At 48.8% G+C, this 22,575-nt stretch overlaps 2 protein-coding genes across 3 annotated transcripts; both read left to right on the top strand.

Moving 5' to 3' along the window:
• The first annotated feature begins 11,475 nt into the window (after positions 1-11,475).
• CENPB (centromere protein B) lies at positions 11,476-14,383 on the top strand. Its single transcript, XM_054573979.1, has one exon. The coding sequence runs from the start codon at positions 11,765-11,767 to the stop codon at positions 13,580-13,582; it is 1,818 nt and encodes a 605-aa protein (XP_054429954.1). The 5' UTR covers positions 11,476-11,764; the 3' UTR covers positions 13,583-14,383.
• A 2,377-nt stretch (positions 14,384-16,760) lies between these two features.
• SPEF1 (sperm flagellar 1) lies at positions 16,761-21,240 on the top strand. Of its 2 annotated transcripts, XM_054573493.1 has the most exons (8): positions 16,761-17,318; positions 18,380-18,491; positions 18,848-19,004; positions 19,198-19,237; positions 19,373-19,433; positions 19,623-19,746; positions 19,836-19,939; positions 20,171-21,240. In XM_054573493.1, exons 1-8 carry the CDS (start codon positions 17,210-17,212, stop codon positions 20,457-20,459), a joined length of 996 nt encoding a protein of 331 aa, XP_054429468.1. In that variant the 5' UTR covers positions 16,761-17,209; the 3' UTR covers positions 20,460-21,240. The 2 variants fall into 2 exon arrangements, with proteins under 2 accessions (XP_054429468.1, XP_054429469.1); XM_054573494.1 differs by having other exon boundaries at positions 19,836-20,280.
• The last annotated feature ends 1,335 nt before the right edge of the window (positions 21,241-22,575 follow it).

The following is a 22,575-nucleotide window of genomic DNA, read 5'->3' as shown; positions in this document are numbered from 1 at the left end:
CAGGGTCACACGATTTGGCAAGTGGTGGAGCCCAGATTCTCCGCAGGCGCCTCTACTTGTGCAGCTTCCCTACCCCCGCGACAGGCAGCCCCAAAGCTAATTCCCACCAGGAGCCCCAGCACGGGAAGGGGACCCGCGGTGGAGACCAGTCGGTAAGAGATAGGTGCTTCCGGGGGCCTCAGGTTAGATGTGACACCAAGGGGTCCAGTTTCCCCCGCCTGCAGCAGAGGAGGCTCTAATGGTTGGCCTAGCCATTGGGCTTTGGCGGTGAGGGCCGAGGAGGGTGTGGGTGACCTCCAAACCCAGTTATGGAAGTACCTCTTGCCCATTGACAGTTTGGCTAATACGGTGCCAATGGGCAACGTATTGTTTAATTGGTGTGTCTTTGATGATTTGAGAGGCTGAATTTGTCACTAAATTAAACTGAGCATCTTCTAATTATCTAATCACCTTCCAGAGAGCCAGCTTTCCTGAAACGAGGCTGGAAGGCTGTACCCAAAATCGCGTGGGCGGTAAGCAAGCAGCTTTTGCATCCTGTCTTCGCAGGCAAGAGGTGGTTTCCGGCTGAGAGGGGTACAGCTGGGGAAGGCAGGATCCCTGCGCCTCTTCCCTTGTAGCTCCAATCATCCGACCATGCCGTCAAAAGGGAGGTGGAGGTTTGGCGGTGGGGGTTTGGACTGGCCAGGGGACAGATGTGTAGAGGAAGGAGATGGGAAGACCCCAGTCCCACCTCAGAGGGATTATCTGAGTGGGGATCGGGATTTTTCCTTTCTCATCGTTTTGCCCGGTTCCTGTGCTGTGCCAGGACCTGTGCTGTGTGCTGGGCAGGAAGACTGAAGTTTGAGGTCATGATCCAGCTCTGGACCTCCAAGATTCAAGGTTGTGTATGCCCCGGGGGGCTCCCCACCAAAAAGGCCAGAAATAAAACTGCTCTGAGTTGCATTTTCAAAATCAACTCAGCAGGGGTTTCCCCACAAATGCTTCTATAAGGTGTGCTGAGGGGGTGGTGGTAGGCAGGGAGAGGGCAGTGATATTCCAACTCCTTGAAATCCCACAGTCAGAAGGTCACCTCTGTGCCAGCGAGAGGAGCCAAGACCACAGAGGGATCATTTGAGAGCATCCCACACAGCAGCTCTGGGTATCTTCCTGAATCTCCTTTTGCCAATTAGACCATAGATGATGTGTTCAATTAAAAAAAAAAAAAAAACAACCTAGTCAATAATAATAAGCTAAAAAAATTGCAAACATTATACTAAGAGAATTGATTCCTCCCATCCAATGACACTTCTGGGCAGAAGGCTGTCTTCCCAGGGAAAGGAATGAATGACCTTGCACCAGACTGTGTACATCCAGCACCGGGCACAGGTAAGTGGTCTGCTGCGACCCTGGAGCCTTGCCCGTAGGATGAAAAATTAACACGTCCTTGTAAAATCCTGCTTCTCCAAGCCTGTTCCCAAACAGCATCTTTTTTTTGTGGGACTAGTTTTTGTTTTGTTTTTGTTTATGTTTTTGTCATGGACTGACATGTGCAATGTTTTTAAAAAACTAGTATATGGTACCAAAAATTCAGACAAAGGAGAAAATTCAAAGGGTACAAAAAGGTAGTGAAAATTCAGTCTCCCACCCCACACAAACCTTCAGGATCCCTCCCCAGAGGCAGCCACTAGTATAAATTTGTTGCATCATCTATAACAGTCCAAGCCAATAAAAACATAATGTGAGGCACAAATATGAGCTACATATGAAATTCTGAAATATTGTAGTAGCCACATTAAAAAAGTAAAAAGAAACGTAAAAAATTTTATGATTTTACTTAACCTAATTATTCAAAGTATCATTTCAATGTATTATTCACATAAAAATTATTAATAATATATATTTACATAGTTTTTTTCTGGTACCAAGTCTTCAAAGTCCACTGTACATTTTACATTCACAGCACATCTCAACTTGGACCTGCGACATTTCAAGTGTTTGATAACCACATATGGGATTAGTGGCTACAATAGTATACAGGGCAGGTCTATACATTTACAAGCATATGTGTGTCCATATTTTTATAAATAAACAGTATATGAAACATTGTTTTATACCTTGCTTTTTTCTCTTTTACTTGGACATAGATCCATAATAGTACCACAATGGTACTATTTACTGAATTCCCTAATGCTAAACATTTAGTTTATTAGGTTTTGCAATGATGCAGAAGGTATGCATTGAATGAATTCCTAAAGAGGAACTGCTGGGAGGTATGGGCTTTATTCATTGAAATCTCCTTTTCCCTTTTCTCAATCTCATTTCCTCAAGCTGACTGAGTTATTGAAGAGCAGACACCATGTCATTAACCTCTCTACCCTTGTCCCAGCACTTCAAATTGGCCCCCGCCCCAGGCTGGCCTCTGATCCCAACATTCCACTTCTAGAGATTTCTCTTCAGGATATGATAAAAGTACAAACAGATGTTTGTTCATTGAATCATTTTTAATACCAATGAAACATGGAATGTAAGCTGGGTGTCCTTCAACATGGGAACAGTCAGTGAGGGTACAATATCTGTGTATAGCCTGCAGCCTTTAAAGAGAATAGGCATGAGGTGGGGGGTGGGGGTTAGGGATGCCTGGCACCTGCCTGGGGCCCAGTAAGTGTTGATTATTGACTCATTACATATTGGGCTTCTGGAAAATGGTCTTTTGAAGAAAGCATTCCTAGAATAAAAGAAGTTTGAACTTCACTGATGTAGACACTTATTGACACAAAAATATAATATTGGCTACAAAATATTATGCCAAGTATAGCCCTGTTAAAAATAATGAAAGGAGCCCTAGTTGGTGTGGCTCAGTGGATTGGGCGCCAGCCTGCAAACCAAAGGGTCACTGGTTCAATTCCCAGTCAGGGTACATGGCTGGGTTGCAGGCCAGGTCCCCAGAGGGGGGCATGCAAAATGCAACCAACCACACATTAACGTTTCTCTCTCTCTCTTTCTCCCTCTCTTCCCCTCTCTAAAAATAAATAAATAAAATCTTTTAAAAAAAATAATGAAAGGAGTCCCAGCTGGTATGGCTCAGTGGATTGAGTGCCTGCCTGTGAACCAAAGGGTCACCACTTCGATGCCCAGTTGGGGCAATGCCTGGGTTGTGGGCCAGGTCCCCAGTAGGGGGTGCATGAGATGCAACCACACACTGATGTTTATCTCTCTTTCTACCTCCCTTCTCTCTCTAAAAACAAATAATACAATCTTTATTAAAATTAGAAAAAAATAGTGAAAGGAAACTTCCCTAATTTGGTGAAGGAAATAGACATGCAAGTCCAGAAAGCACAGAAAGTCCCAAACAAAATGGATGCAAAGAGGCCACTGCAAGACACATTGTAATTAAAATGCTAAAGACTAAAGATAAAGAGAGAATCTTAAAAGAAGAGAACAGCAGTTAGTTATCTACAGAGGAATTCCAATGAGACTGTCAGCTGATTTCTCAAAAGAAACTTTGCAGGCCAGAAGAGATTGGCAAGAAATATTCAAAGTCATGAAAAGCAGGGACCTGCAGCCAAGAATGCTCTACTCAGCAAAGATGTCATTTAGAATGGAAGGGCAGATAAAGAGCTTCCACCAAACAAGAAGAAACTAAAGGAGTCCATTATCACCAAACCATTATTATATGATATGTTGAAGAGACTTACTTAAGAAAAAGAAGGTCTAAACTATGAACAATAAAATGGCAATAAACACATACCTAACAACAACTGAATCTAAAAAACAAACTAAATGAAACTAAATGAACAAGAACAGAGACAGAATCATGGCTACGGAGAGCATTTTGATGGTTGCCAGATGGGAGGGAGTATGCAGGAATAGGTGAAGAGGTGAGGGTATTAAGAAGCACAAATAGGGGATTATAGAATAGCCATGGGGATGTAAAACACAACATAGGAAGTGGAGTAGCCAGAGAACCTATGCATGACCCATGGACATGAACAATGGTATAGGGATTGCCTGAGGGAATGGGGGTTGCTAGGTGGAAGGGGGAAAGAGGGTAAAATTGGGACAAATGTAATAGCATAGTCAATAAAATATGATTTTTTTTAAAAAGCAAAAAAAAAAAAAAGGGACTTCTAGCCAAGATGGAAGCATAGGTAGATACTTTGCCTCCTTGCACAACCAAAAGAAGGACAAGAAAGTTAAAAACAAAAAATACCCAGAACTGCCAGAAAATCAAACTGTATGCGAGCCCAATAACCAAGGACTTAAAGAAGAAACATTCATTCAAACCAGTAGGAGGGGCGGAGGGAATGCACGGCAAAGTGGTGGCTGATGGACATTTGTGTGCAGATAAACCAGAGGAACAGCTGGGGAGCGAGACAGACTGCACAATCCAGGGTTCCAGTGCGGGAAAAGAAAGCCTCAATACCTCTGGAGGTAAAAACCTGTGGGGGTTGTGGCAGCAGGAGAAACTCCCAGCCTCACAGGAGAGTTCATTGGAGGGACCCGCAGGATCCTAGAACATACACAAACCCACCCACCCAGGAATCAGCACTAGAAGGGCCCAATTTGCTTGTGGGTAGCCGGGGAAGTGACTGAAAGCCGGTGGAGAGCTGAGCAAGAAGCACTGCTCCCTCTTGAACCCCTCCCCCACATACAGCGCCACAACCCAGTGACCTGGGTTGCCCTGCCCTGGCAAATACCTAAGGTTCTGCCACTTCCAAGTTAATAGGCACACTGAGACAAAGAAATATGACCCAAATGAAAGAACAGATCAAAGCTCCAAAAATAGAACTAAGCAATGAACAGTTAGCCAACCTATCAGATGCACAGTTCAAAACACTGGTAATCTGGATGCTCACAGAAATGGTTGAGTATGGTCGCAAAATGGAGGAAAATGCAAAGGCTACGCAAAGTGAAATAAAGAAAAATATACAGGCAACCAACAGTAAAGGGAAGGAAATCAGGACTCAAGTCAATGATTGGGAGCAGAAGGAAGAGTTAAACATTCAACCAGAACAGAATGAAGATACAAGAATTCAAAAAAATGAGGAGAGGCTTAGGAACCTCTGGGATAACTTTAACGATTGATGGGTTAAGAATCCTCCCTGTTTATGCCCGAGTCGTGGTTTCTATTGTAAGAATAAAATGTTGATGTGCTGTCTCCTTGGGAGAATGGGTCCTTCTTTCTGGGAGACCAATACTGTTAATATTCAACTTCTGATGTATAGCTGTTCCTTCGGGGAGAACTGGCCCTTCTCCCCGAAGGACCTGTTAGTTAATGGAGTCACACAAGGCCCTTGGTATATAGGCACCTTCGTCTAAAAACTATTTAAGCATAGTGCCAAAATGAGACTGTGCAGTCCCACCAGAGAGGAGGACGCTTCGCTCAGAACTTTTCCCAGTCGGACCCCGAATGCTGTCTCTGGGATTCCGCAGCGTCTATGTTTGGGTGTTGCTGAATTCCCATCTGGTGAGGACTGCTCTTGATTCTTGTTTTCACTTTGCTTTCACATTGCTTTCTCTTAATAAAGTGTTCAGTTATTCTTAGATTGATCTGGGGTCTTTATTGTCTGCAAATTCGAACCTCCAAATTAAGTGGCCACTGTTTCTTATGTGCCCCTTAACAGCACAACGAACCAACATCCAAATCACAGGTGCCAGAATAAGAGGAAGGGCAAGAAATTGAAAACTTATTTGAAAAAATAATGGAGAACTTCACCAATCTGGCCAAGGAAATAGACTTTCAGGAGATCCAGGATGCACAGAGAGTCCCAAAGAAGTTGGACCCAAGGAAACACACACCAAGGCACGTCATAAATAAGTTCCCCAAGATTAAAGATGAGAGAATCTTAAAAGCAGCAAGAGAAAAGGAGACAGTTACCTACAAGGGAGTTCCCATAAGACTATCAGCTGATTTTTCAAAAGAAACCTTGCAGGCAAGAAGGGGCTGGCAAGAAGTATTCAAAGTCATGAAAGGCAAGGACCTACATCCAAGATTACTCTACCCAGCAAGGCTATCATTTAGAATGGAAGGGGAGATAAAGTGCTTCCCAGATAAGGTCAAGTTCAAGGAGTTCATCATCACCAAGCCCTTATTATATGAAATGTTAAAGGGACTTATCTAAGAAAAAGAAGAAGATCAAAAAACTATGAACAATGACAATAAACTCACAACTATCGACAACTGAACCTAAAAAAAAAATGAAAAAAACAAAGACAAAAGCAAACTAAGCAAACAACTAGAACAGGAACAGAATCATAGAAATGGAGATCAGAGAGAAGGGGGAGGGGGACGAATGGAGGAAAAGGTACAAGGAATAAGTAGCATAAATAGTAGGTACAAAATAGGCAGGGGGAGGTTAAGAATAGTAAAGGAAATGGAGAAGCCAAAGAAACTTATATGTATGACCCATTTACATGAACTAAGGAGGGGTGGAATGCTGGGGGGTGGGGCAGTGCAGGGTGGAGGGGAATAAAGGGGAGGAAAAACATGGGACAACTGTAATAGCATAATCAATAAAATATATATTAAAAAATAAAATAAAAATATACTTTAATATATTAAAAAAATAAAAAGTAAAATGCACAGAAATGCACCTTTTAAATTAAAGGTGATTAAATGTTTTTATCCTCAAAAATTTCTGTATTTTAAAAGATTTTCCAAAGAATGGGTATAATTTTTATTTATTTATTTTATTCTTTAAAAGATTTTATTTATTTATTTTTAGCATTGGCTGGTATGGCTCAGTTGATTGAGTGCCGGCCTGCGAACCAAAGGGTCGCTGGTTTGATTCCCAGCCAGGGCACATGCCTGGGTTTCAGGCCAGGTCCCCAGCTGGGGAGACACACAAGAGGCAACCACACATTGATGTTTCTCTCCCTGTCTTCTTCCCTTCCCCTCTCTAAAGATAAATAAATAAAATCTTTAAAAAAATAAAATATTTCATTTATTTATTTATTTTTAGAGAGAGGGGAAAGGAGGGAGAGAAACATTCTACATGTGAGAGATGCATCGATCAGTTGCCTCTCACACCCCACCAACTGGGACCGTCCCGGCCCACAACACAGGCATGTGCCCAGACTGGGAATCGAAACGGTGGCATTTTGGTTCACAGGTCGGCACTTAATTCACGAGCCCACATCATCCATGACAAGAATGCGTATAATTTTTAGATTAACTAAAAGAACCTGATCTCAATCTGGCAGTTCCTCAAACAAGTAGTCATAGAGTTACCATAAAATCCTGCAATTCTACTCCTAGGTCTATACCCAAGAAAAATGAAAACATATGTCCACACAAAAACTTGCAAATGTTTATAGCAGCATTATTCATGTTATCAAAACGTAGAAGCAAATCAAATGTCCATTGACTGATAAATGTATAAACAAAATGTCATACCTAAACAACAAAACATTATTCAAGCCATTAAAAAATGAAGTACTGATGGATGCTATATCATAGATTAAACTTGAAAATATGATGCTAAGTAAAAGAAACCAGTCGTAAAAGACACATGATTCATTCATATGAAATATTCAGAACGGGGAAATTTATAGAGAAAGTAGATTATTGGTTGCCTACGGCTGGAGAAGGGGTTGGGGGCAGATAGGGAGATGACAGCTAAAGGATATGGGATTTCTTTCTAAGGTGATGAAAATGTCCTAAAATTGACTGTGGTAATAGTTCTATATATCTGTGAATTATATACTTTAAATGGGTGAATTGTATGGTACGTGAAATATATCTTAATAAAGATGTTCAAAATAAGAGCATAGCCCTGCCTGGTGTGGCTCAGTGGATTGGGTGGTAGCCTGAGAACCAAAGCATCACCGGTTCGATTCCCAGTCAGGGCACACGCCTGGGTTGTGGGCCAGGTCCCCAGTAGGGGGTGTGTGAGAGGCAACCACACATTGATGTTTCTCTCCCCCTCTTTCTACCTCCCTGCCCCTTTTTCTAAAAACAAACAAACAAACAAATAAATAAAATCTCTAAAAAGAAGAAAAGCATCTGCTTTAGGGGAGAAAGGATTCTCCCTTCTGCATTGAATGGGGATAAGGATTAGGGGAGAAATGAGATACTTCTCTTGGGACTCTTGGTTCTAGGAACTTTAGGAATGTCCTCAAATGGCTGGACAAGCTCTTTCCTGCTAACCGCAGCTGACCCTCCTCAATAGCCCACAGTGTCTTCTACTTCCAGGCCCAAACTTGGTGCCATACAAAGAGACTGATACAGCCACTTCTAGGATAGAAAAGAAGCTACACACATGTGCACATGTGCTGATGGCATAGCCATTTCCAGGCACCTCCTCTAACTGCTGCCCGTAGCAGTGCACAGGGCCTGTTTTTACTCCCTCTCAACTGACTGTCTCCTGTACCAATTCATCTGGAGCCCTGGGATATCCCACCTTCCTACATCAGCCCCATCTTTCCACTTCTCCACCTTAGGGAAGTCCAGAGTCCACCTTCTCTTCTCTTGGACCAGGCAGTTAAAGGCTGCCTACCAGGCCTAACCATTCCACTTCTCTAATAACCATTGTTTGTGCCCCTCAGCAAGCTTTCCATTCTTCTCTTATTTTAAAGGGCCTGTTGGTACTTGCTTATTGAAGAAAACTTGTAAAAAAATCAGCAACGTAGGGGAAAAAGTCCACATACAGTCCAATTACCCAAATACACATTTATTATTATTAGAACGGGTGAGGGGGCAGGAGGGAAATGTCACATGGATGAAATCTCCAAAATGTAGCAAGGTTTCCCGAAGATGTACGGGAAGGAGTCCTCAACCAGGTGGCCCTACATTCACCTTTGCACAGGGGCCATATACTGATTATGGGCCAAGTACTGATCTGGCCTGTATAGGAAGAAGGCTACCACATTTTCTTCTGGATCTTGTGATTTATATCTTGGGGGTGGGAAAAGACTCCCTAAGACACAAAACCCAGAAGCAATACAGGAAAAACTGATAGACCTGCCTACTTAGAGATTTAAAACTTCTCATATCTGCCCTGGCTGGTGTTGCTCAGTGGATTGAGCACCGAGCTGTGAACCAAAGGGTTGCCAGTTCAATGCCCAGTCAGGTCACATGCCTGGGTTGCAGCTCGGTCCCCAGTAGGGGGCGTGTGAGAGGCAACCACACATTGATGTTTCCCTCCCTTCCCCTCTTTAAAAATAAATAAATAAAATCTTTAAAAAAACAAAAACAAAAAACAACTTCTTGTAGCTAAGACTCCCCAGGCTATGTTAATGAACAAATGGAGAATATATTTGCAATATACTTAACAAAAATTTTATGTTCAGCGGAGAAGAGCTCCGAAAAGTCAGCAAAAAGACCAATATAAGGGACCCATGGGCAAAGGGTATAACTAGAAAATCCACAGGGTTCAAATGGCCAATATACATATGAAAAGAGAAAAGCACACTAAACCAGCAGGGAGTTCTTCCCTTTGCTTCCAGAACACCATGAGGTCCTGGTTTTCCTTTTACCATTTCAGCTGTTCCTCATGAATTTCCCTTCTTAAAAAAACATTATTTATTAAAGTATAGCTGACATACAATATTATATTAGTTTCAGGTATACAACACAGTGGTTAGACATTTATGTACCTTATGATGTAAACACCACAAGTCTAGTAACCATCTGTAACCATACAAAGTTATTATATTATTGGCCATTATCCCTATACTGTGTGTTACATCTCTGTGACTTACTTATTTTAAACTGGAAGTTTGTACCTCTTAGTCCCCTTTATCTCTTTCACCCCTGCCCCCCCTGCCGGCAACCATCAGTTTGTTCTCTGTATCTATGAATCTGTTTCTGTTTTTGTGAAATCATGTGGTATTTGTCTTTATCTGATTTATTTCACTTAGCATAATACCCCCACATCCATCCATGTTTTTGCAAATAGCTAGCTTTCATTCTTTTTTATGTCTTAGCAATATTCCATTGTATAATATACCACATTTTCTGCATCTCATGAGTTGTTTTTTGTTTTTGTTTTTGTTTTGTTTTGTTTTGTTTTAGAGAGAAGAGAAGGGAGAGAGAAAGAGAGGGAGAGAAACATCAGCGTGTGAGAGATACATTGTTTGGTTGCCAGTTGCCTCTCACTTGCTCCCAAATGGGGATCCTCCCACAACCCAGTGTGGCGGACCCCACCACCTCGATCAAACTAGGACGGTGCTCAATCCACTGAGCCACACTAGCCAGGGCTCATATGAGTTTCCTGCTAGTTCTTTCTTGAGCCCTTAATCTTGGAGAGCCCAGAGGATGGTCCTTGGTTCTCTTTCCTTCTTTGTGTACACCCACTCACTTGAAGCATCATCCACCTCTAGATCCTCACTCAGCCTGTCCCCCTAGGGGTCACAGCCTTCCTCTCTCCCGACGAAGTCTCATGTTACTCTAAGAGATTTTTTAAATCGCTGTAATACAGGCCTGGCCGGTGTGGTTCAGTTAGTTGGAGCATCATCCCCTGGATCAAAGGGCTGCCGTTTGATTCCTGTTTAGGGCACTGCCCAGGTTGCCATTCTCAGTCTCTGGTTGGGACATGTGCAGTAAGCGGCCAATTGGTGTTTCTCAGATCAATGTTTCTCTCTCTCTCTCTCTCTCTCTCTCAAGATGCAATGAAAAAATGTCCTCGTTTGAGGGAAAACAATTTTTTTTTAATAAAATAAAATCATTGTAATACATTCAACGTTTTAAGAATTTTATTTTTATGTGTTTGGTGCAGGAAGAAGAGGTTTCAGAGATTCTTGCATGTGCTTACCTATGTATATACATGACATCATTTCCGTAGGTACAAACACATACATTTATGATACGCATGTGATACACTGAGATGATATCAGTGTCTATGAATTATGGGATTATCATCAAATAGATTTAAAACTGGTGTTGCTTATAAAAATAACCTAATAATAGTTCATCCATTAAAGTTCATAAAGTTCATCCATCAAAAAGCATGTTGGCAATACTTACAGATATGGGAAAATCCTCATCACTTGACGCCAGGTAAAACAGCAAGAGATGTCAGATATACGGTCTAAACAGTATGATGCCAGTTTTATGCAATAAATTTTTAGAAAGAAAACTGTATGTGCCTAGAGAAGAGACTGGAAAGAAACGTCTCAAAATGTTACCTGCGTATCTCACCAGGTGTTGTGGTGAAAGGTGATTTCTAGTTTCCTGTGTTTTTCAGTTTCTGCCAAAAACGTGGCTTACGGAATATTTACCCTAATAAAACACGAAACACAGTTGTTAATTCTTTACACGCAGCAAATCGCTGCCCACTGGCTCAGTGGCCAGGTACCACGCCCCCGCCCCTGGATCACCGGAAGCCAGAGCGCTGGGCGGTCCAGCAGGCCGCAGCGCCCCCCCGCGGTCGGTCCCGGCGGCGGGGAGGGAAGTGGGCGCGGAGGGCTGGGAGGCGGTGTCGGGCGTCCCCGCGCTTCCCGCGAGATCCCGCTCCGCCCGCTCCGCCCCGCTCCGCCCCACTCCGCCCCGCTCACGGCGCTCCCCGCTCCTAGCGCCGCGGCACTTTCTGCCTTCCGTGCCCGCGCCACCCTCCCTCGCCCGCGCTCGCCGCCTGCTGCCCGCCGCCCGGCGCCGCGCCCGCCGGCGCCCCCGAAGGTGTCCCCGGCCCAGCCGGGTCGCCGCCCCGCCCGCTGCCCCGCGAGCCGCTTTGTCTCGGGTGGGGCGCGCGGGAGAGGCCGCCAGGTGCCCCCCGCCGCGGGCCCGGGCCCCCCGCCCCGGGGCGGCGGCGGTGGCGCCGGGCCCCGGGGCGGGGGGCGCGCCGGGATGGGCCCCAAGAGGCGGCAGCTGACGTTCCGGGAGAAGTCGCGGATCATCCAGGAGGTGGAGGAGAACCCGGACCTGCGCAAGGGCGAGATCGCGCGGCGCTTCAACATCCCGCCGTCCACGCTTAGCACAATCCTGAAGAACAAGCGCGCCATCCTGGCGTCGGAGCGCAAGTACGGTGTGGCCTCCACCTGCCGCAAGACCAACAAGCTGTCCCCCTACGACAAGCTCGAGGGGCTGCTCATCGCCTGGTTCCAACAGATCCGCGCCGCTGGCCTGCCCGTGAAGGGCATCATTCTCAAGGAGAAGGCTCTGCGGATAGCCGAGGAGCTGGGCATGGACGACTTCACTGCCTCCAATGGCTGGCTGGACCGCTTCCGCCGGCGCCACGGAGTAGTGTCCTGCAGTGGCGTGGCCCGCGCCCGCTCGCGCAGCACTGCTCCCCGGGCCCCAGCAGCGCCCTCCAGCCCACCTGCGGTGCCCTCGGAGGGCAGCGGCGGGGGTACGACGGGCTGGCGCGCTCGGGAAGAGCAGCCGCCGTCGGTGGCAGAGGGCTACGCCTCCCAGGACGTGTTCAGCGCCACTGAGACCAGTCTGTGGTACGACTTTCTGACCGATCAGGCCGCGGGGCTATGTGGCAGCGATGGACGGGCGCGCAGGGCCACCCAGCGCCTGAGTGTGTTGCTGTGCGCCAACGCCGACGGCAGCGAAAAGCTGCCCCCGCTGGTGGCGGGCAAGTCAGCCAAGCCCCGTGCAGGCCAAGCAGGCCTGCCCTGCGACTACACCGCCAACTCTAAGGGTGGTGTCACCACCCAGGCCCTGGCTAAGTACCTGAAGGCCCTAGACACCCGCATGGCTGCAGAGTCTCGCCGAGTCCTGCTACTTGCCGGCCGCCTTGCTGCCCAGTCCCTGGATACCTCGGGCCTGCGGCATGTGCAGCTGGCCTTCTTCCCTCCGGGCACCGTGCAGCCGCTGGAGCGGGGAGTGGTCCAACAGGTGAAGGGCCACTACCGCCAGGCTATGCTGCTCAAGGCCATGGCTGCGCTAGAGGGCCAAGATCGTTCAGCCCTGCAGCTGGGTCTCATGGAGGCCCTGCACTTCGTGGCTGCAGCCTGGCAGGCAGTGGAGCCTTCGGACATAGCTGCCTGCTTTCGTGAGGCTGGCTTCGGGGGCGGCCCAAATGCTACCATCACCACTTCCCTGAAGAGCGAGGGGGAGGAAGAGGAGGAGGAGGATGAAGAGGAGGAGGAAGAGGAAGAGGAGGGAGAAGGGGAGGAGGAGGAGGAAGAAGAAGGGGAGGAAGAGGAAGAAGGGGGGGAAGGAGAGGAGTTGGAGGAGGAAGAGGAGGTGGAAGAGGAGGGTGATGTTGATGACAGTGATGAAGAGGAGGATGAAGAGGAGGAGGAGAGCTCCTCTGAGGGCTTGGAGGCGGAGGACTGGGCCCAGGGGGTAGTGGAGGCCGGTGGCAGCTTCGGAGGCTATGGTGCCCAGGAAGAGGCCCAGTGCCCTACCCTCCATTTTCTGGAAGGTGAGGAGGACTCTGAATCGGACAGTGAGGAAGAGGAGGACGACGATGATGATGATGACGACGACGATGACGAAGATGATGAAGATGAGGAGGATGGTGATGAGGTGCCTGTGCCCAGCTTCGGGGAGGCCATGGCTTACTTCGCTATGGTAAAGAGGTATCTGACCTCCTTCCCCATTGATGAACGTGTGCAGAGCCACATTCTCCACTTGGAACATGATCTGGTCCATGTGACCAGGAAGAACCATGCCAGGCAGGCAGGAGTTCGGGGTCTTGGACATCAAAGCTGAGCCATTGGGCCTAGCCATACCCTCGACCCAGATGTGGCAGCACCAGCCCAGGGCAAAGGACTCTTTGGGCAGCTGCTGTGGATGGAGCCAGAGTGGGAAGCCCCAGATCCTTTAGTGGTGTTCACCAGGCCCTGTGAACAAGCCCAGTCACTCTGGCAGGGCCCGGGCTTAGGGTTAGCCTCACTGCCTGCTTATTGCTTCTTTCTCAGAGTCCTATTTCCTCCCCATTTGCCCCTGGGCTTGGGGGACCAGGTGGGGAACTGTCCGGTGCTACCACACCATGCCATCTGTGGACTAGGCCACAGCAGCCTCCAGGGATGGGCCCTGGAAGCTCCCGGCCAGAGAGTGCCTCTCCCCTCTGCCGTCCATACCAGGTTTTGGTGGGGGGGACCCCAAAGCCATTCTGGGAAGGGCTTCAGAGGAAGGTCCAGCCTAGGCCCCTACAAGGCTGGCAGCGCCCCACCCCTGCCCCCAGACCACCTCCAGAAGCACAGTCTAACTCACTGCAGGCTTTTGAGCCTGCCTCTGCCTGCTTTCCCACCCCCAATCCCTTTCTCTGGCCCAGCCCATGTTACTTTGGCCCTCAGTTTTCTTTCCAGGTTGGAGGTTCCCAAGAGAGTGAAAATGGGTGTTTCCCTTGTGGGCATCTGCAGGCCCTGTGCCTCTCCTTCTCTGGCAGGGTCCTATCCTGGGTAGGGGGCCTGGGGCTGGGCCCAGAGTCCAGCTGTCCAGCTGCTCCTTTCCCAGTTTGAATTCAATAAATCCGTCCACCCTCCCTTTTGTGAGGGTGAACGTTTTAACAGCCAAGGGTGCATCCTTCATGGTCTGGGCTTGCGTCTGTCTTGGGGACATGTCCTTTCCCGGTTCCCTTTGGCCCTTGCTCTGGTTGGACATGAAAGCAAGTGTTGAGAGAGTGGCCACAGCCTAGGCCCTAACTAGGATGAGGGGCCACCTCCATATCTAAATGCTATCTAGACTTGGGGAGATAGGGGTCTTCAGTGCACCTGCCTGGGTATAGATGGGTTTGAGGAAACCGGGCCTTTCAGTGCTTTGAGGTTAGAGAGAAGCTGGGGTCAGTTGACTGGGACAGGAGGGAGGGAGCCAACTGTCTGCTGGGTTAAGTTAAATTATAGGCACCTGGGAACTAGGCCTATCAAGGCTCATTAATGAAGGTCCTTGCAGGAGTGGGGGCAGAGAGACAGAAAGAGGTGTTAGGGCAGCTCCTGAGCTGCAGATCGTAGTTTAGAGGGGAATACAGGGCATCCCTTGGTTACGCTTGGTGCCTTAAGAGGAAGCCCTTTAGGCCTTTCAGTGATTGGCGTCTTTAGTGAAGCCTAGGGGCTATCACTGGGGACAGTGGCAGGAGAAAGATACTGCTGGGGAGAGATTGCACCCCCAAGAGGCTGAAGATGAATTAGCAACTCCATGTGTGGTGCCCTCCAGGGGGCCCCCCAGTCCAAAGGTGAAGACGGGGCCCCTTGCTGATCCTACCTCCTTCCTCCTTTTAGGGCCAGCCCTGCCTGCCGGGCCCTCCAGCTTTGAAGCCTTCAAGCCCCAGTGGTTCCGGCCAGGGGAAGGCCCCAAACCGGTTTTCCCACCTTGACTAAGGCTGGCACATCACCCCAGTGGTTCCCTTCTCCCCACCTCCTTACAGTTCCTCTCTCCACCCTGGAATGTTACGGGGTGGGGGGTGGTATCTTTTGTCTGTTGCCTGCCCTGGGTGGGGTCCCTTTTACAAAGGCAAAGGCATTATGGATGACCTTTTTTTAATTTAGTGATTTGATTTGATTTTTTAAAGATTTTATTTATTTTAGGGGAAGGGAAGGAGAAAAAGAGGAAGAAACACTGAGCAGAAACATTGCCCCTTGTCTGCATCTGGGTCAGGGACTGAAACTGCAACCCAGGCATGTACCCTGGAATTGAACCTGGTGACCTTTTGGTTTTCGGGATGATGCCCAACCAACTGAGCCACGCTGGTCAGGGCTAATTTAGTGATTTTAGTGAGAGAGAAGGGAGTGAGAGAGAAACATTGATTTGTTGTTTCACATATTTATGCATTCATTGGCTGATTCTGGTATGTGCCCTGACCAGGGATTGAACCCTCGACCTTGGCATATTGGGATGACTCTCTAACCAACTTCCCAGACAGGACCACTATATATGACTTTAAAACAAAAGATGGAGTCACCGTTCCACCCTTGGCTTTCTGTACTCCTGGCACAGGGATGCCTTCTAAGCCTTGAAGGCTTTGAGGCTAAGTGACAGCAAAAAGTAATAGAGATTCCTCTTACCGTCATCCCCTCACTCCCATCTGAGCCCTGGAGAGGAGACCAGAAAGTCATGAGGAAGCCCAGCCTACCTCCTGGCCTGCTCTGGAGTAAGTAGGCGCTCCTGGTCAACCCAAGTCTCACCTCAAATAACAAGGCAAATCCCCTCCATTTGTTTCCTGCTTACAAGAACACCACTTTTGCTGCAACTGAGATCATCTTGTTATCTGTAACACCAACTGATGTTAATAGGGCTCTTGCCACATCAGGCGCGGTGCTAAGCACTTTAGATGCTCACAAAGCCCCTATGAGGTAAGTAAAACCATGAGAAAACAGGTACAGAGTGGTCCAGTAATGTGCCCGAAACTACACTGCTAGTGAGGAAGCTAGGGTTCTCCTCCCCAGGATGACCCTAGAAGTGGCCCTTCGCTAAGGAAGGACCCACCTTCCTAATCCTAAATGTCGTCCTCTTGAAATGGAACTGGTCACTGAAATCAATATCTAATCCATGGAAGTGTAGAAGAATAGCTTTTTGGAGGGACAGGAGGGGTGTGGAAGTGTCTACAGGAGTTCTTAACAGCTCTTGCAACCATCTCCTGTTCCAGCAGTCCCCATACAAACACAGGTCTTCTGTAAATACCCTTCCCATTCTCTTCTCCATTACCCCATTGGGACAAATAGGTGAGAACTATCCGCATTTCACAAGGGAGGTAATAGGGTTAACGTGTTAAAAGGCCTGGGCAGGGCACTGGCCTTGAGCTGTGGTCTCCCTGGGAGTCTGGATTACATATTAAATGCCCCACACAACAATGCTGGGAAGGGGGGCATGGTGATGGGCCTATGAGCACGGAGCTTTAAGGAGGCGCCCAGTGAGGAGGCGCTATCACGCAGTCCAGACAGGAAGTAGCAGATGTCTTCACTTGGGACTGATCCCTAAAGGATCCAGGTGGGGGATCCCAGACTGAGGATGCTGCTTCAGGGGTTCTGGAGGCCCGGCTGGCTTTATCAGGACCCAGAGTGAGACAGTGGCTGGTCAGCAGGGGGCGTGGGCGAAAAAGATTTCTTCCTAGGAGGCGGGGAAGACAAGGCCACCTATATCGCCTTTTCAAAACTGGGGCCTGGGAAGAGGTAACAGGGTAAACTACAACTCCCAGAAGCGTCTGCTCCCCGAAGACAAGGACGGTTGTCATGGTTTCAGAAAACAATATGGCCGCTCCCAGCTGAGGGGGGAGCCTCCGGGTTAGAGAGGCTGATGCAGGTCTGGGCACCCGCAGCGGCGAGGGAAGAGGCGTTTGAGCGGTCGTGAGTTTGAGGCTGGACGCCGCACGGTTGGAACGGCTTGTCTTTGCCGAGGGCGCCAATGGCGGGCAGTGTGGACGAGGAGGCGCTGCACCAGCTGTACCTGTGGGTAGACAACATCCCTCTATCCCGGCCAAAGCGAAATCTCTCCCGGGACTTCAGTGACGGAGGTGTGCGCCTGTGTGTCCCCACGTTCTGTCCTATATGTACGGGTGTAAGGGAGTCTTCGTGCAAACATGTCTTTATGCTTGTGTGCGTGTGGGATGTGTATCCTTGCCGGGGGAGGAGGATGTCTGTCTCCTAGGACTTTAGTTGCCGAAGTGAATCTGTGTGAGTCTATGACTCTCTCCTGGGACTTAATGACTAAGATGTGTGTCAATATATGTATCTTTGCATCTCTGTGTGTGTGCATTCACATTGCTATATTCTGTACTTTTGTCTATGGGAGTCTGAAAGTGTGTGTGTTCGTATATATATATTGACGCATTCTGTCCTGTATGTATGTAGGGGCTCTTGTGTGAGTATGTGTTCCTTTGTGACTGTGTAGGTGTCTGTGTTTGTAAGACTGTCTCCTGGGATTTTAATGTGTGACTCTATGTGCTTGTGTGCGTATGTTGGTGACTGTCTCTTGGAACTCCAGTGATAGAAGTATGTGTATGTGTTTGTTCATCTTTGTGTGTTTGTGTATGTAGTGTGTGTGCTATATATGTGCCTATGTATGTCTGGGCATGTGTGTATCCTGTGAGCCTACACAGTCTGTCCTATGTGCACGTCTTTAGAGGGATCTTGTCACATGTGTCTGTGTGAGTCTGTGACTTTCTCCTGGGACTTTGGTGTTGTAGTATGTGTATGTACCCATATATGCCTAGGGTGGGGCCCCAGAATCTTGAAGGGCGCCCTTGGAGATTCAGTCTCTTTTACAGCACCAGAGAGCACGGTTTTCAAATGCCCTGAGTTAATGGGGAGGGGATACAGCCCTCTGGGGTCTGTTGGAGTCTTAGTCTCCAGCAGACCACTGATCGCACTTCCTTGACCCCCCCCCCCGGCCCACCCTGTTCTCTACCACCCCTCCCTCCCTATCATCCTTTCTCTTTCCACATCCCCACCTTCCACTGGGCCCCATTACTCTGCCACCCCTGATTCTCCCATCCCACCCATTTCTTCTCCCTTCCCTTCTCCCTTTCCCATCCCCCCCCATCTTCCATGTCTCCTCCTACTCCCACTCCCTCAGTCCTGGTTGCAGAAGTCATCAAATTTTACTTCCCCAAGATGGTGGAGATGCACAATTATGTCCCTGCCAATTCTCTCCAGCAGAAGCTCAGCAACTGGGGTCACCTGAACAGGTAGCAGATCATCTGGTTGCACTAGTAGGATCTCCAGCCCCTACCCTGGCCTCCCAGGAAGGGCTGCTTCAGCCCCTCCACCTCCCATGGTCTCCACAGCCCAGGCTGGGACTCTGTTGATAGCAGGGTGGGGAGGCATAATGCAAACAGATTGTCTGGGAACAAAAATCAAGGGATTCTTCTATTGGGGAGGTGACAAGGTAACTCGGGACAACCAAGAACGAGACTCAGGTGTGGTACCCTTTCATTCCCTCAGGGCTGCACACTTAATACAGTAATTGCTGCACTCCCTTTCTCCCCCCCGCCCCATTCATTTCCTGAGGACCTAGTCTGCCATGCCTCTGTCTACCCCCCAGGAAGGTGCTGAACAAGCTGAACTTCTCGGTACCAGAGGACGTGATGCGCAAGATCGCGCAATGCACCCCAGGCGTAGTGGAGTTGGTGCTCATTCCGCTGAGACAGCGCCTGGAAGAAAGGCGGAGGCGCAGGAAGCAGGGCTCGGGCTCCTTACAGGTGCTACCCTACTTAGACTTCTCCCACTGTTCGGGGGGAGCTTCCCAGGCTGCAGAAAGCTCCCACCTTGGCAACAAGTGTGGAAGAGGGTGCCTGCTTAAAGGGAGCCTGACCTGGGGATAGTGGAAGGGACATAGGGCTACTTGGGAATGGGCACGTGTGAGCTCACAGTGGATCCCGGGGGTTCTTTTAGGAGCTGGCTCCCCAGGATGGCACTGGCTACATGGATGTGGGTAAAGTGGCTTTTATTTTTTATCCCTCCCAAGGGGAACTTTTCTCCTGTCTTTCTTTCCTATGGGCAGAGGTTGGAGGGGAAGACAGGAAAAAAGGACTCCAGAAGGGTTACTCTACCCCTTACCTCTTTTCAGGTTTGTCCCAGAAGGCCCGAGGGGAAGGTGCCCCAGATGCCCAGGGAGGGGGGCAGCTCAGGTAAGGAAGCTGGGAGTTCCTGACCTTACCAGGCCAGGTGATCTTCCTGCAAAGGGCTGGGATGCTCCTGGGAAGGTAGAGAAGGCAGGAACGGGGAGAGGGGAGGAGAGAAGGCCTGACCAAGGGGCACTGGAAGGGTGAGGGTGGGGCCCAAGGTCCAGGCCTCTGCTAAGCTGCTTTCCACCCCAGGGTGGGACGGCTGCCGGTGCCCCGGCCTCCAGGGTATAGCCAGGTGCTGCATGGCGACCCAAGTTTCGTCCTTCAGATTGCTGAAAAGGAGCAGGAGCTATTGGCCTCGCAGGAGACAGTGCAAGTGAGAGCACTGGGAAGGGGTGGGGGCTGCAGAGGCGGGGATGGAGGGCAGAGGGTCCCTGGGCTTGACGTCTGTGCTCTGTGGCCCAGGTCCTCCAGATGAAGGTGAGGCGCTTGGAACACCTGCTCCAGCTCAAGAATGTGCGCATCGATGACCTCTCTCGGAGGCTCCAGCAGGCGGAACGTAAGCAGCGGTGAGAAGCGGGGATGCCCCAGTATCCCCCAGAGCCCTGGCACCACAGATCAACGCACCCACAGACCGACAGACAAATGGGCGGGAGGGGCCAGCAGCCTCAAGGAGCTTCTGGGGGAGTAAGGCTGTCCCTCCCTTGGGGTGAGGGTGAACGTGGGGAGGGGGCGGTAGGACAGGAGCCCTCACTGCAAAGCCTGGGACTAAGCCACCTTCTTCACTCTATCTGGGTCAGGAGAATGGACTGCTTTCCAGAACCCAGAAACCATGTGCAGAGACTTGGTGTGCACCCCAAAGCGGTGTCTGACACAGGGCACTCCACCTTGGGGCTCCCTGTGTTGGGCCCTGGGGGATGGTCCCCTGGCTTGGTCCACACCCCTAGAACCAGGTCCCCACCCAGCTGCAAGGACAGTGGTGTTTCCATCCAGGCTAGTTCCTTGTTCCCTGAGCCATCGAGGAAGCTGCCCCAGGCAGCTGAGGGAGTCCCTTGCCCTTCCTGGGCACTCACCTGGGACCCATCTTGAGGCTGGGGGAGTGCACCCGATAGAGAAGAAGGGGTGGTGAGGAGAGGGCTCGGACAAGTGTGGGGAGGACGTTGGCTGTGCCTATACCGATCGCCTTCCCCTTCCATGAGTTATGCTTAAGAATACTTGGGGCATATGGGACAGAGCTGCCCCCATTAAAGGTGTTGTCCTCTTTTTCCTGTGCCTGCTTTCTCTCTGCGTGAAGCCTTGTAGGCAGTGAGGTCTTGCCCCGCTTTGCTGCCCCCTCACCCCTTGAGTGAAATAGCCTTTTGGGCCCAGAGTGGGTCTTACTCTGTGGGCAGCTGTACCCTAGGTGGCCACTGCTTGGTAGGTTGATATCACAGAGGTCAGGTCTTCTGCACGAGGAGAGCCTGGCTTCTAACTCTGGCCTTATTAGACTGACCCTCAACACCCCCCTCACAATGTCCTCCAACTCTGTCCAGACCCAGCCTTCAGATTCTCCCCAAATGTAGCCACATACTCATCTTCAACTTTGCTTATGGACTGACCCCTAAATACGTCCTTTGTATGACTCTCAATCCTGATCAAGACACCATGGCCTTGGTGTGACCCTAAGTCTGGTCATTAGGATTGAACATTTGTAAATTCTGAGCACCCCACAATTCTGTTCCTAGACATATACTCAGCATATACCCAGGGGAAACTTAAGCTCTATGTTTTGTGTTCTGGGATCCATGTATAGCAATATTCATAGCAACATACTTTGTAATAGCAAAAGAACTGACAAGAACTTGTGTCTGTTATCTATTACTGTGTAACAAATTACCACAAACTTAATGGCTTAAAACAGCACTCACTTATTATCTTATATTTTTTGTGGCTCATGAGTCCAGGCATGGCTTAGCTGGGTCTTGTGCTCCAGGGTTTTTTCACAAAGCTGCCATCAAATTGTTGGCAAGAGCTGTGGTCTCATCCGAAGGTTCTGCTGGGGAGGGACTCACTTCCCTTTGTTGTTCACAGAGTTCAGTTTCTTGTGGACCGTTGGACTGAGGGCTTCGGTTTCTTTCTAGTTGTTGCCTGGTGGCTGCCCTCATTTCCTTGCCATCCAGCAAGGGAGAGAGTTAGAGTCTGCTAATGAGATGGAAATTTCAGCTTTATCTAATGCAATTACAGGAGTGACATCCATCGCAACCATCATATCCTATTTATTTAAAATAAGTCACTAGGTCTAGCCCACATTCAAGGAGAAACACATAGATTTGAATACCTGCAGGCAGAGATCATTGGGAGCCATTTTAGAAGCTGGCTTCAAGGAAGAAAAAGCAATGAAGCATACAATCTAGGATACAATCTAGGATAATGGTTACTTCTGAGAGAAAGCAGAGGGCAGAAATGCAAGAAGCATACGTGTAGATAGAAGTTATTTATAATGTTTTTAGTTCTTGGGGCAGGTGATGGGTTTAAAGGTGTTCATAAGCGGACTGTTCATGGAAAAGTAGGGAGAGAGTGTCATGAACCAAGGTTTATGTGGAATTCAATTCTGTTTGCCCATGTTCCTAAAATAATAAAATAAAAATTGATGACTACTCCTGACTTTGGTCTGTGCCTCTCCCTTGCACTCAGCCTGGTCTTAGGTTAACACTGGCTTCAGCCAGGCCCTCTGCCTTCCCCAGATTAAACACAGCCCTGCACATATATTGACCCCCAACTCTAGCACTGTTCTCTCTCCATAGTCTGTACTGGGTCTCCAGAGTTGTTCTCTGAACTTCTCATCTATGGACCATACCTGTATACCCCTGTGTGTGGAGCTGGTAGGAATGGTGTATGGAGGGGCCTGGGGATCAGGATGTGGGATAGGGCATGGTTCTGTCTGACAGTAGCACAGTGGGCCCAGAATGCAGGCTTGGTGATTGGGGTCCCCCCTTAAGAGTCTGCTGACCTCTTCCCTATCAGAGGCTGGGCCAGCTCCTGGAGGTTCCTCCTCCTGGAGTCCCCCTACCCTACTCCTACTATCTAGATATGCCTGACTATGTCTCAACCCACAGGTATATCTCAACACCCTACATATCAAACCACAAAAGCAACAGAGAATTCTATTGAATGTTACTTGGGGATAAATATGAAGGTGGATTATATCACACATTTTAAGTCTGTA

This window comes from Pteronotus mesoamericanus, unplaced genomic scaffold (assembly GCF_021234165.1).
Source record: "Pteronotus mesoamericanus isolate MK-2021 breed Mesoamerican mustached bat unplaced genomic scaffold, CSHL_Meso_final contig_25, whole genome shotgun sequence".
Classification (NCBI taxonomy): Eukaryota; Metazoa; Chordata; class Mammalia; order Chiroptera; family Mormoopidae; genus Pteronotus; species Pteronotus mesoamericanus.
This window is presented reverse-complemented; position numbering and strand designations above follow the sequence as displayed.

What these genes read in the sequence shown, in the direction of transcription:
- CENPB (XM_054573979.1), top strand. Translation starts at nt 11,765, where the DNA reads ATGGGCCCCAAGAGGCGGCAGCTGACGTTCCGGGAGAAGTCGCGGATC.
- SPEF1 (XM_054573493.1), top strand. Translation starts at nt 17,210, where the DNA reads ATGGCGGGCAGTGTGGACGAGGAGGCGCTGCACCAGCTGTACCTGTGG. An exon ending in AACTGGGGTCACCTGAACAG is followed by an intron (nt 18,492 to 18,847) that starts GTAGCAGATCAT and finishes TCTACCCCCCAG; the next exon opens with GAAGGTGCTGAACAAGCTGA. An exon ending in AGGGCTCGGGCTCCTTACAG is followed by an intron (nt 19,005 to 19,197) that starts GTGCTACCCTAC and finishes GGGTTCTTTTAG; the next exon opens with GAGCTGGCTCCCCAGGATGG.